We start from the raw sequence: 14298 nt of genomic DNA on the forward strand, positions 1-14298 counted from the left end.
TGCCCTCAGAAATAGTCTTTGCTATGATCTACCCAGGCCTGGTTAGCTCCTGTCTGAGGATAATTTCCCTTTATGTCTCAGATACGGAAGAGCCTTGAAGCTCAGTGGCTCTTTTTGTACCACTTCTGTGATACAAAAGTGAAGCTTCCTTGTCCACCCTGTGTTTGGTCAGCAAAAGTCCTCCCACTTGTTCAGTGATGAAACTTTGATTTTAAGCCAAGATGGCCTTTTTTGATGGCCCGGGCTGTGTCTGAAGCCTGAGGTGACAATCACCCATTCCAGGAAGACCTGTTCGTTAGGGATGTGGCCCTGCTTGCGTTGACGTTAATGGCATGGAGAGGCTTGTTGAGTTCAGTGGGAGCTGTATGGGAATTGAGCTGAATTTATGCACTGCTTTTGTCTCTTGTTGACATGGGGAAAGCTATTCTGCATATTTGCACTGATTGTAGCAGGAAAGTCTAGCCACTTGTAAGTATTACATTACTGTTTTATATCATATAGCATCATAGATATTATCTCTCATGTTAATATTTGCCTTTGCATTATAAGGTAGTCTTTTAAATCAGAATGCTTGGTGTCCTGTTCAGCAAAGTGGGACCCATGCTGCAAAGAGAAATTCTGTTTTCTCCTGGTCAAGACATTTCAAGACACGAAATGGAATGCGAATATGTGAATTTTTCATTAAATAGAGGGCAAGAGATTTTGTAGTGGGGTGCTTCAGCCATATAAATGTCTAGCACTTCTAAATAATGCTCCATTTACTGGATTTTTTTTTTTTTTAACTTTTGGGGCCAATGAAGAATATATAGTAACAGAAGGTGTAGTGAAATCAGACTGCTAGATGTTACAAACAGTTTCACAGAAAAACAAATCCTGAAAGATCAGAAATATAGGAAGAAAAAATGTTTCATCCAGTATGTGGTTATACCTGTGTCCAGGTTTATGAGGCATCAACGTGCGCTTCAGTATCCGTAACGCTCTTGATGGGGCTTGAAGCTTGGGGAGGTTGTAGTGCAGCAACAGATCATTTATGAATGTGCTTCATGGGTAGGCGCAGATCTCCTGAAATAAAAGGAGGAGCGCATTCTTATGGCTCCCGTTGCCCTGTTACTGCGTCTGGTCTTCATTAAGTTTTCAGCTTTGGCTGATGAAGTACAGATGTGAGCTAGCTTTCCAAAGGGGCAAGAAGAACGAGGGGGATGGGAAAAACAGGAAATTCTCAGCGTATGAGCTGGGGGGAGGGTAAATCATTACTTGGAATTGTGTATGTGACTGCGAGGCTGAAGCTGAAATGGAAAAGTCGCTGCCTTTTACGGATGTAAAGACAGATTCGTCTTTCTTGCTACACTTACAACTGTCAAGAGATTAACTGTGGTGCTGCCTTGAAGCAAGCGTGTGCTGTACCTTCTGCCTCTTGGTTCTTGACCTGACCTATCTGACTTGCTGCATTATTTTATGCAGCACTGAATTTTGCTGCACGTTGTACTCTCAGTACGTATTCCTGAAGGGCAGCAAACCCATGTGCAGCTGCGCTTCAGGAATGTTACTCTGGTATTGGAGGTGTCACCCCACTAGCTGAAGAATGCAGCAGAGAGATTGTGCCACCTGAAGGACAAGGCTGGTATTCTTGGGACACAGAGAAACATGGAAGCGTTTTACTGATATTTCACGGATCATTCCGTTATCGGAACCAGTTATTTGCTGTTTGCCCGCAGGCCTGCTACCTTGTGCAGCAGCTGACCAGAGGCCTCAAGCTGAATGGCCTGCAAAGGAAATCTCTAAGAAAGCATTTGTCATTATAAGCAGTGCCTGTTCCCTCTAAGCAGCCGTGCTGCGGAGAGGCTGCAGGAGCCTTTTCAAGATGAAGGTGAAACTAAGGTCCTGGCTGCCTTGGGCAGCTAAAATCCCCTGGTCCTTCTGCAGGAATTGCGGGAGGATGAATCCCAGCGTCCTGGGCTCGTGCCAGTTTTGGGAACTCTGATTTACTCCGTGTCCCCCTGTGGTTTCAGCGAGATGCGGTATGTGCTGGTTCCCAGCCTAGGCTCGGCTCTGGTGTTGTGGTGTTCGGCAGCTCTGTGGTTTGCCCAGGCTAGTTGTGTCTCTCTTAAGTAGTGAGACCGTCTGAATTCTGTATCGTAGTTTCTATTTGTAAAGCACTTAGGTTCTTTTGCATTTCACATGATGTTGTTACACTAGTGCCTTCTTTAATTTAAAATAAGATATAATAGATTTTTTAAAAGTATGTAAATAATAAGTACATTTATAAATATATTGATAAATACATGATAATCTTTATATACCTATGAAGACAGTCTTTGCAAGCAAACAGCATGTCACTGTGTCAGAAACACTTGAAGTTTTTCTTATCAGCGGTAGATAGTGGTATATGGAGTGTGGTGTTAAAATGGATGGTCTTTGCATTTGCAGAAATACAAAGCATTTCAGGTTAGTTTTGCAAATGGTTTGGAGTGGAGGAAGAAGTGGGATGGCGGAGCTCTAGTTCCTCAGAGCAGAGGTGCATCTGGGTAGTCCATGGCACCCGGCGTGGGTGCCCGGGTGGCACACGGGCAGGGCTGGGGCTAGGAGCAATATGAGAGGGACCTCTGGGGTGACAGCAGCTCCCTCTGGGTTTTGAACTTGGCAGGAGCCATTGCCTTTAATGAGAGCAGAAAGCTGCCAATAGATGATGAGTAGCATCTTCTAAACTCTTCCAAGTCTCTGCATACTGTTATCTTTCAGCTTTGTATTTTAAAATATACTATTTGGCTCATTTCCTTTCAAAAGTTTCCAGGCTCTGTAGTCTAAACAAGATTTCTCTTCCCCTTGTCTCTGTTCAAGTCCCTGAACTCTCATCTTCTCTTTGCATCGAGGGAATTGCAAGCTGCAAGCTGTCATGGCTCTTAAAAATTAAGATTTTGATTTCCATTAAGAAATTTGCTGTTTGTCAGCTTGACAAAGTGCAGCACAGGCTCATATTCCTTTAGCCAGAGTGAAATAGCTATTGGCAGCTTCTGGCATGCTACAGAGTCCAGAGAATTTATTTCTATTGCTTACATTTCTCCCTTAGTGAAGCACAGCTATGTGCACACACACATCTTTTATAAGATTTGACATCTTTTGCTAACAACAGAACTTACTCTCTTTATCAAAGCCAGGTATGGTGATAACATCTAACATGACCAAAATGTTCTTTAAAGGTGTTTTTCCAGCTATTTCTAATTCTAGATATGGTAGTGGTTTGAATAAAAGAAAAGAGTAATTCAAACCTTTCAAAAGTTAGGAAGGTCGCACCTTCTGCTGATATAAATCAGCATTTCTGTATTGAATGGAGATCCATAGTCTTACCCACAGAAGGATGCAGCACTGAAGTTTCGGTAAGGCCTTCCAAGTTCAGAAATGGTTACGTTCTGTTTCTGTGCTTCTTTTGGCTTCTCCGTCGGGCAGGGACTTGGATATGTCAAAACTGAGCGAGAGGAGGCTGTGTTTGAACCAGATTCAGTCTGGACATGCAGATATAAGAAATTCAGTAAAGCACTCAAACATGTATCTTGCTTTTTTAAACAAGCAAAACTTCTGAACTATCTGAAATTTGCCCCTGATTTATTACTTTCTATCCTATTTTATGTTTTCTGTATTGTTTGGCCTTAATGAAGTGTATGTTTAAATGTACGTATTTACATTGACTTCTACCTGAAAATGTTGTAGTCGCATCTGGTAGTTGCAGATAAAAGATAATCTCGCTGTAAAGTAGATGGGGAGAAATAGTTTTGCTCTGTCCCTGTCGCCAGTGTTTGACAGCACGTCGCGTCCGTCTGCTCCGCTGCTTCCCGGTTAGTCATTTTCCCCTGTTTGTGCGGGTCTTTCCCACAGCCACTGCGAAGAGAAAAACATTTTAATCATAGGAAAACGTGACTGTCAGCCCCCTCCAAACTGAAAGGGGAGCTGGGTGCAGGTGCAGGGCCTGAAGTGCCATTCAACTCTTTTTTTTTTTTTTTTTCCCCTCCCCCCCCCTCTGCTTTTATCACTTAGGTGCTTGTTTTGTGTTGTGGTGGTGCCTGAGGAGTGTAATTGTGTGGACTGTACCTCCAGTGAGGTACATGCGCTGAAAAAAAGCACATTTTGAATGCTCGTGGTTTTTAGTCATCGAACATATTGCATTTTATTCTGAAGAGCTTTAAATGTGAATAGAATCCATGTCAATCTTTGCTAGTCTCCCCTGTACCCATCAGCTCTGTTGTGGCCCCGCTGTTTGGCAGTGCCGTCTGGTGAGACCTGGCACTGCTGCCCGGGCTCGCAGTGCTGACGTTCACTCCTTCAGTCTTGGCAGGTGATTTTTGCAATGTGAAGTGTAACTATGCTTTTAAGATTACTCGGAGCCCTGGGGAATTCCAATTTTGAGCATTGCGACGCTTTTCGTGCCATTTTTTTGTGCAAGTTTTAAATTAGAGCACAATAGTTTGGTCAGTTATTTCTGGCACATCATTCCTTACTATTAGTATAACTGGTAAGCCCTTAATAGCTGTTCCAAGCTTGAAGCACAGGAGACAGGCAGTAGCAGGAGGACATTTTCAGTGTAATGTTTATACAATTTGTAAGAATTTTCTCTTAGTACTTTTTCCAATTCCCACTGGCATGGGACTATTATTAATGTTTATATGTTGAATGATGCAACTGCATCAAGAACCTATCGATGGTTGCATGATATATGTGCAAATATAACTGCTTTTGTTTAGACATCAGTGTGAAACAAAAGCCCCAGTACTTCCTTAAGGCTGTGGACATTCAGCTCCAGAACTGACCTTTACGTCTGAGGCTTATTTCTGTTCCTCCAGTAATCATGCATCCTACTGACTGCTTTCTCCTTCGCACTCCCATTTTTCCTTGGATCTGCTTAGTGCACAAGTCTTGAAGATGGCACCATAACACTTCTCCTTTTCTTTCTTGTTTTTCATAGTGAGGCAGTCTGGGAGAACATGGCTCGCATGTGTGTGAAGACTCAGAGGCTGGATGTTGCCAAAATCTGCCTTGGAAACATGGGTCATGCAAGAGGAGCCAAGGCGTTAAGGGAGGCTGAACAAGAACCTGAGCAGGAAGCCAGAGTGGCTGTGCTGGCGATTCAGCTGGGCATGCTGGTAAACCCTGTCAATCATGTGAATCCTACAATATCCACTCAGTTTGACTAGAATTAAAAACTGGCCATTTTTGAAGAATCTGAGAGAGATGCAAAAACCTTGGAGAGGCATAAAACCTACGACCTGTTATCCAAGGAGTAATGAAGAATGGTTCTGACAATTATTTTCCTGAAGCTGAGTTTTTATCTTACAGAAGTAGGGGTGCCCTTCAACATTTTATGACCCAGTGCTGCACAATTACTGTGTCACACTGAAGAGAGGCTTACTCTGCAAGCAATGCCAAATTTCTAGAGGCTCACCAGTCCTGTGAGCCCTTTACTTGTTCCATGATGACTAAATGAGAATGAGCAGGGCAGAATCCGATGCCTGGAAATAACAGTATCATGAACCATAGCAGCATAAGGTTATAGCAAATTATTTTTTCAGTCTTCTTGACTGCTGTACAGAATATGTGGAGGAATAATGCTGCTGAATGAAAGAAACATCTTAAGAATGGTGTATGTGTGAAACATTAAATGTTCTAGCTTATAAGGTTTTCTTCTTGGGGTATAATTCTTCCAAGCTTAATCATTCTTGGTTTAGCTGGATAAAAGGAAAGATACACTTGAATATATTCTAGCTAAAACGTTTTAACAAGCATGTTCTAAAGTTCAATGTGAGAAATGCAAGTTTCATTTTGACGTTTGTTTGCAGAGTGAGAAGCTGCAGTTGTGTTCTGCCAGAGAGTGAGAGCTAGCTTAAGACTTTTCAGCAGCATCGGCCAAAGTGAAGCTTCCTGTCTCAAGGCTGGGGAGCTGGGTGGCTGGTGGGATGGAGAGCTAGGGGAGCTCGGAAGTCAGATTTGCTGCTTGTGCTATTCCAGGCACAACTGCTCCCCTATACTGGCCCAGATTTCCATCCCAATTTTTCCCATACTGCTAGCAGTAGCAGATAGTGGAGCTTGACCAGATTCTAGCACAGACAAAGTTTGCAATCAGACTGGTCTGCCATCTCCTCGTAGTCCACTGCACCAGATAACTGTTCATTGTGCCTATATCTAGAGTCCGACCTTGTAGTGAATACATACCAAAATGGAACTTGACTTTTCTACCTGTCTTTATTTTAGTCTGAATCCACTCCTTTTGATTACTGTACTTTACCGATCTTGTGGATTGAAAACTGACTGGAGCACTGTCAAGATAGTTGAATGATAAGAGCATGTATTTTGCTAAGTTAGCCTTTATTTAATACCTACATCAGTGATCTGAAAGAAAAACTGAAGAGATTTTTAGTTTGGGAACAGCAAAAGATAAATACATCCAGGCCGAACATTCAGTGGGAGGGAGAAACTGGGAAAGCAGAATTGATGAAATATCCCACAGTTCGTAGAAGATCATAAATTAGACACAAACTGGCAATGTGATTTGACAGTAAAAATGGCCAAATCTGTTTGGGGCTGTGTTTGCAGAGACATCACATCCTGGAGCTTTGATTTGACAGATCTGTCTATGCATTTGTTGCAGCTGCTGCTGGAACATTGCCTTCAACCCTTAAGTATCTCATTACCAGAAAAAATGCTGATGAACTGGAAGAAGTTCAGAGAAAATCAGTGCAAATTGTTAAGCTCTTGGAAAGATTTAATGAGCAAGGAAATCTTTAAAATAGCCAAATGGCTAGAATTTGGCTTTAAAAGGTATTTAGCAATCTACAGCTATTTTAAGAGTATAAATGCTAGACAGGTAGAGGAACTATTCTGAATTAAAGTGAAGAGAAAAAGGAAAATTCAAACTAAATATTTGGAAAAGCTTCCTGACAGAGAAAGTTAGGAGGCTGAAAAGTGGTAGTATCCTCTTGGATATTTAAATCTACCTGGAGAGATGGAGGGCAACTCTAGCAAAACCAGTGTTTTGTTGCTTTTTTCCTCTCCTACAGCAATAGCATCGTAGGTGCAGGCATATTCCATCTCTAATTTCTATGGTTTTTTGAATTTGAAACAATAAGACACAGAAACTATTTTTCTGTCTTGGACAGATAATCTACATTTACTAAATATAGTGTTCAGCTGGACAGTAGTTGGGTGGGGCAGGAAAATGCTTCTTCCACACGAGTACCTCTCAAAGTGTAAAAATACTAGTTCCAAATTAGCTCACCCAGCATAGGCGAAACCATCCTGTTCTAATTCTGTCTGAAATTAATAGCATTTATCCTCAGGAACGGCTGTCGGTTGTCCAAGAACAGAATTCCTACCTCTGAGACCTGCACTGAGGCCACAGGCTTCCCCTGGCCCTTAATACCTTCTTGCCAAGAAACCTACTACCCAGGACCTTCTTCTGGGTTGACAGACTTCACCCCTTGGGTAGGCAGCGTGGCCCTTAACTGTAGCCCCACATGAGCACATCTTCCCCTTTCTGAAATTGTTTGACATCCCGATCAGTGTTCAACTGTTGATAGCTGCTCGTGTCACCCCCAGCTGATATTGCACAGTAAATGCCAGGATCTGAGTGCTTTCCTTGTTTTCACATAAACATCCTGTTTCCAAGTAATGTGCTATTCCAGGCTATGTGTATTTAGTTGATTAACACCCCCCCACCCCCCTCTCTGAATTATTGCTACTTTAGATGCATTACAATGACTTGTACTAATAAATACTCAGAAGTGCAGTGTCCATTGTGAATTACTGCTTGGATGGACACCTATGAAACTCCCACAGGAGCTAATGTAGTCTTTGAATGCTTTCCCTTCAGGAGGATGCGGAGCGACTATACAAGTCTTGCAAACGCTATGACCTCCTGAACAAGTTCTATCAAGCCTCAAACCAGTGGCAGAAAGCCATCGAAACAGCTGAACGACACGACCGGGTTCACTTACGCACCACTTACTACAACTACGCTAAGCACCTGGAGGCAGCTGGAGAGCATGGTCTTGCACTCACCCAGTAAGTGCCAGCTTATGGCGCCATTACATATAGAGGGGATTTGGAGCCTTGTGTTTCTGTGAAGACTAGAGGCAGATTAAGGAGGATGTCTGGTGATGACTACTAATAATTAATTAAAGTCTTTTCCTGTTTCTAGTGCTTTCTATCTCAGGGAGTGAAAGCATTGTTACAATAAATTCCTAATAAAACTAAGAGTCAGAAAGGTTAAGTGTCTTCTCAGGGGCCACTTACTCTAGTGGAACTCCAATAATATCTGATCCTGTACTTGCCTCTGTAAGACCACTGCCCTTTTCCTTCCTTTTCCATGACAAAGCCATTTGTTATTTACTGCTCCTGAGAGTCCCAGACACAACTGGTATGGCAGAACTTAGTCTGACTTGGGTGCTTCTGGTGCACATGGCCTCCAGTCCTCTCCTGTGACTGATGGGTCTGTAGAGAAGTTAGTGGAGGTGATTTTTAATGTGTTGTACTTGTTTAAAATCTTGCTTTTTGTATGATGAAGTCTTACGCTACCTAATAAGATCACTTCCATTCAAAAGCAAAGCCAAGCTCTGGTATAATCAGACCCATGAGATGATCCAGGTTGTAGGGGGGAGATGAGGAAAGACTGTAGCAGTAGATGGCTGCATAAGTGCAGTGATCTCCCAGGAGTGGAAACAAGATTGAAATTGCATTGGATGGTAGAAGGACTAAGCGAGATAAGGAACCCACAGGGTTTTTGCTACCCTTTCAGCCAGATTCAAAGGAATGCGCTTAATGTTTGAGGATCTTTCTGGGATATACACTTGGAGCATCACTGGCACTTTGTATTTAAAATTCAGTGATCACATTGCCTCCCTAATTCCAGGTGCCTTGCAGGAGCATTGTACCTTTCATTTTTGATGGTGCTGGCTGGCTGCAACTGGTCTTATGGTGAACTGAGTAATACAAATGAAGTACTGTTGTCAGTGTTGTCACTCTATAGCTGACAAACAAAATTAAATGCACTTACATAGGAAGTGAGATACTTCTCTTAAGGTAGTCATTTCACATCTAGTATGTTCTTCTTCTATACAGTTACGAGAAGTCAGACACACACCGGTTTGAGGTACCCCGAATGCTCTCTGAAGACTTACAAGCCCTGGAGAACTATGTCAACAAGATGAAAGACAAGTTAGTGCTATGCTCATTCCTTCTCCTGAATGGGACTTTCAGGTCTGAAATACATTTTGTGAAGAGAGCAGGGAAGGAGTAATATGAATCCTCTCAGCAGCAAGTTCAACCCCTGCCTTATCCATTATGATCCTTCCACAGCTTTCCAGGATACATGCTGCATCTCACCACCACACTCCTTTGGAGTGCAGACCTTTGAATGTCACTCTTGATTTTGGATAAAGCTTGTCCATGTTCCAAAAATGTACCTAGTCTTAAGTCCAACACCTCCAGAAATGAGTAATCCATTGCTCTGGTAATTATTGTTACTGCAATTAATTTTGTTGCTTTTCTAGGAATCTCTGGAAGTGGTGGGCCCAGTATCTAGAGAGCCAGGCAGATATGGAATCTGCACTCAAGTACTATGAACTGGCTCAGGATTATTTTTCCCTAGTGCGTGTGCACTGCTTTCAGGGCAACATTCAGAAGGTAAGGCACCCTTGCTCCCCTCTGCTTCCAGAGAATTTTCATTCCCAGGATGCATATGGGCACAAAGTAAAGATATATGATTTTCCTTTCAGGCTGCTGAAATAGCAAATGAAACGGGGAATTGGGCAGCATCATATCACTTGGCCCGCCAGTATGAGAGTCAGGATGAAATCAAGCAGGCTGTACATTTCTACACCAGGGCCCAGGCATTTAACAATGCCATTCGCCTGTGTAAGGTATGGGAAGATGTACATTTATGTCCAAAAACAAAGTAGGACTCTGTCTTTAGGTAGCATACAGAATGAAATGGATACGAGTTTGTACTCATTTTCTCTTTCAAGTGACTTGCTCATACAGCCCAGCTGTGAAGATGCTCCTGGTTTCTCCCTACACCTTTTACAAAAATATGTCAATAAAGTGATGGTTGTAACGGATTATTTCCTTGTAATATATCTCAACAGAAAAAGCCTCAAACAAATTATCAGCTTTCCAGCTCAAAGTTATTTGGGTTGCTATAGATTTTACATAGAAGATGGCTGATGGGCTACTGTGTGACAGTATAAAGCCGGAGGCTTGATAGAATTGTGATATCTGTTTGCTGCACACCTAGAGCCATATCTTTGCTTTTGAATAGGAGAACAATTTAGATGATCAACTGATGAACCTGGCTCTTCTGAGCTCTCCAGAAGACATGATAGAGGCAGCCTGCTATTATGAGGAAAAGGCAGAGCAAATGGATAGAGCTGTCATGTTGTACCACAAGGTAAATGACTTAGTAAAAATATCTAACTTTATATTGAAGCAGTTACTACAGCAGAGGAGCATTAAATAAACTGCAGATTTGACTATGCACTATTCATCAGTCATAAACCCTGGTGGGCTCTTAATTCTCTAGGGTATCCTGTAAACTGATTCTGCAGTTCTTATTCTAATCTGTAAAGGGTTACCCTTAACTTTGCAGGCAGGACACTTCTCCAAAGCACTGGAGCTTGCCTTTGCCACACAGCAGTTTGGGGCCCTACAGCTAATTGCTGAAGACCTGGATGAGAAATCAGACCCAGCTCTGCTAGCCCGCTGTTCTGACTTTTTTATTGAGCATGGCCAGTATGAGAAGGCAATAGAGTTGCTGCTAACAGCCAAAAAGGTAAGCTCTTGCTTTGTGGTCTCTCCATACATAGGTGAAGAGGAGCACAGCAGGGGAGTACATGCACGCACATACGTTTATCTTCGTAAACAGATATGCGATGACATTTTTAAGCCGTAAAGTTTCCTCTCAAAGTGATGACTCACATGATGGTGTCTCCCTGGCACAACTCTAGAAATGAATCCCTGACTTTGTGTCTTTCTTCTCTCTAAACTAACATATTTGGAGATGAGGAAATTGTAATAACATCAGTCAAAAATCAGTGCTGTCCCTCCTGTCACAACATCAATGTAGTGAAGCCTCTTCCTTTCTTGCCTAAACTTTCATGCATTTCTACCTTGCTCTCCTTATTGTGCTGACAACTCAGCCCTACCAAAATGCTGGGTGCAAAAGCAGTCTTATACCCACTCATTTTTTCATAAGTTCCTGTGTCTTACTTTCTCCCATGGTTAACAAGGGTATAGTAGCCATTTTCTGGGTTAAAAGCAAATAGCTATTGTATATCCTACTTATAATTTGTTTCTAGAGCAAAACTTAAAAAAAAAAAAAAAATCTTTTAGGTGCCTAGCTTTAGTCTATGTGCATTTACTGAAAACTTGACTATATTAATCATACCTAATAAATCTGCTTTGTATGTCTCTGAAAATGTCACATTCAGAGAGCCAAAATGGATAAAACTTCAGTGCCACAATAATGTCTTCTAAGAAAACAGGTGAGAAATGTTCTGAATTGAACAACTGCATTCTTGTTGAACAAAGTGAGACAGTATATACTTCAGTGTGAATTGATGTCAGGGCCCTTCACCACCCAGTGCTCTTGATAGAGAATCCACTTCTTTAACCACATTTTTTCTGCTAGAATTTGTGCCATTATACAGCTAGTATTTCTGCAGGTTACACCACACATTTGCAACAGCTTATTGCTTTCTCACTTCCATTAGTACCATGAAGCCCTGCAAGTTTGCCTGAAGCAGAATCTGACCATCACAGAGGAGATGGCTGAGAAGATGACAATCTCTAAGGACTCCAAGGACCTCTCTGAGGAGTCTCGGAGAGAGCTGTTGGAACAAATTGCCGATTGCTGCATGAGACAAGGCAATTACCATATGGCAACCAAGAAATACACTCAAGCAGGAAACAAGTTAAAGGTCAGTTTGGATAGGCAGAAGGAAGCTAAAGAGGCTGAGCATTTTATCTTTAGAAGATTTTGCAACAAAAGAGTATTTTGAGAAGTAAATCTTGGGACAATCTTCATACAACAGAGTATCCAGAAAAGGATTCCTGGCAATCTCAGTGCGGACTGTGCTTTTGTATTCATGATGGGTTTTTTTCTCCTCCCACTGCTAGGCTATGAGAGCTCTGCTGAAATCTGGAGACACAGAGAAAATTGTGTTTTTTGCTGGAGTCTCCAGACAGAGAGAGATTTATATCATGGCAGCCAACTACCTACAGTCACTGGATTGGCGCAAGGACCCAGAGATTATGAAGAACATCATTAGCTTCTATACCAAAGGCAGGGCCCTTGATCTGTTGGCAGGTTTTTATGATGCTTGTGCTCAGGTACATCCCCCTCTTGTGATTCTTAACGGTGTTTTTGGTTTGCTAGCTCTGGGAACAGCATACTCATCTCATTTGTCGTCTTGCAGGTGGAAATTGATGAATATCAGAACTATGAGAAAGCACAAGGAGCACTGACAGAAGCATATAAGTGCCTTTCAAAAGCAAAGACTAGAAGCCCTCTGGAACAGGAAAGCAAAGTAGCGCTTTTGCAAAGCAAGATGGCCCTGATCAAGCGATTCATCCATGCTCGGAGGTGAATTGCAGTATTCAGAACATGTAGACTAATGACTGATAAAAATAGCATCCAGGAGGAAAAGTTGTCTGGATTAGTACCCACAGTTTAATAAATAATGATGTGGAGAAGACTTGCTTCTAAAAGCTGTTGTTAGATTTTTGTAGTAGGGAAGCCATATGTGATTTTAAAAGTGTTGCTGACATTCAAGACCAAAAGGTAACCTTAAATATGAGTACTTCTGTTGATTTGTGAAAGCGTAGCTATTTTCTGTTCACTAACATACCAGAAAGGTGATTATGAAGCACATGGAAAATTTTTGTACTATGTGCTTCACATGACAAGCTGAATGCTCTCCCCTAGACTGTCAATGGTTTCATTTTGCTCTTTTACTAGAATTCACTCTGAAGACCCCAAAGAATCAGTCAGACAGTGTGAACAGCTCCTAGATGAACAAGATCTTGACAATACCATCCGTCGTGGCGATGTCTTGGGATTTCTGGTTGAACATTATTTGCAGGTGGAGGAATTCCATATGGTAAGTTAATTAATTCATAGCACAGTCCAAAGAAAGCTTCCAATCCAAAGGGCCTGTACTTTATATACGTCAGTGCAGCTTGGCATAGTGTGCTTATCATGCAGGAAGACATTCCATAGTAGAGAAACCTACAGGAGCTAAACTGCTTGGCAGGGTAAGGTATACTTAAGGACATATTTCTGAATTAGTGTATTTTTAATTTCATGGCATTGAAGGGTAAAGAAAGCTCACAGGACATGGAGCATAACAAACAGTGGTGGCTCCTTAAACATTTCCTATTAATAGAGACAAGAACACAGGGGCCTGGCTGCCTTTCTCAGCAACTACACTGTACTTCATTTGCCACCTGGCCAAAGAAGAAAAAAAGAAAATTTTAAAATTGCAATCATTTGAGGAAATGGTGAGTCACTTCTTCAGAGCAGGAAGTGCCACACACAAAGGGTTTGGACTAAAACGTAACCTGCTGCTATTATGAAACTGGCTGATGTGAAGCACTAGATTCTCTAACCGTGCTGATTAACCTTACTTGTAATGATGTGTGTTGTTTTATGTGATATGTATCACATATGTGATGATGCTTCAGCACTCAAGACTCCCTTCTTTTTTAAAAGAAAAAGCTGGAATTGACACAAATCATTAAGAAAGTTCATTTTGTTAGCAATGGCTGTGACTCCTGGCTACGCATGAGCTCCCTTCCACCACTGAACTCAAGTCATCCATGGCGGCTGCTTTTCATCCTTTTGCTGGAACTGGTGTAAAGATTACGCTCTCTGTAACAGTGATCTCTGTGCATTACTTCAGGCTTACCGGTATCTGGAAGAGATGCGAAAAAGAATTCCAGGTGTGAACCTGACCTACTATGTGACTCAGCAGACCATTGAGGCAGTTCACCGAGGAGCAGGCATTCCCTTAAGCCGAAACCTGGTTCCAGAGCAAATTCGGCACAGCAGTATGGAGAACAAGGAGGTGGAAGAAGTGGCTGATGAAGTGGAGGACCCCTGACAACTTACGCTTACCAAAGGCAAAACTGACTTTAACACTAGGTCATTTCTTCTGTCCTCATTAGGGGTCATACATCAATCAACTCACTGCTGCAGCAGGCTTTTGGTTCTTACCAAGAAATTTATTTTTTCTGCTTGATTGTACAGCAACAGTTATA

At 42.0% G+C, this 14298-nt stretch overlaps 1 protein-coding gene across 1 annotated transcript in view; it reads left to right on the forward strand.

The window, feature by feature from the left end:
* IFT140 (intraflagellar transport 140) overlaps positions 1–14149 on the forward strand; it is an 81413-nt gene extending 67264 nt beyond the window's left edge. Inside the window, exons 18-29 of the mRNA XM_013939938.2 lie at positions 4955–5132; positions 7856–8046; positions 9103–9198; positions 9534–9666; positions 9759–9902; positions 10301–10429; positions 10628–10810; positions 11751–11957; positions 12157–12369; positions 12456–12622; positions 12998–13139; positions 13941–14149. Coding sequence (XP_013795392.1) covers positions 4955–5132; positions 7856–8046; positions 9103–9198; positions 9534–9666; positions 9759–9902; positions 10301–10429; positions 10628–10810; positions 11751–11957; positions 12157–12369; positions 12456–12622; positions 12998–13139; positions 13941–14141 — 1984 coding nt within the window. The 3' untranslated portion in view covers positions 14142–14149. The remainder of the gene's footprint in view (positions 1–4954; positions 5133–7855; positions 8047–9102; positions 9199–9533; positions 9667–9758; positions 9903–10300; positions 10430–10627; positions 10811–11750; positions 11958–12156; positions 12370–12455; positions 12623–12997; positions 13140–13940) is intronic.
* The last annotated feature ends 149 nt before the right edge of the window (positions 14150–14298 follow it).

The sequence above is a fragment of the Apteryx mantelli genome, chromosome 16, assembly GCF_036417845.1.
Source record: "Apteryx mantelli isolate bAptMan1 chromosome 16, bAptMan1.hap1, whole genome shotgun sequence".
Taxonomy (NCBI): Eukaryota; Metazoa; Chordata; class Aves; order Apterygiformes; family Apterygidae; genus Apteryx; species Apteryx mantelli.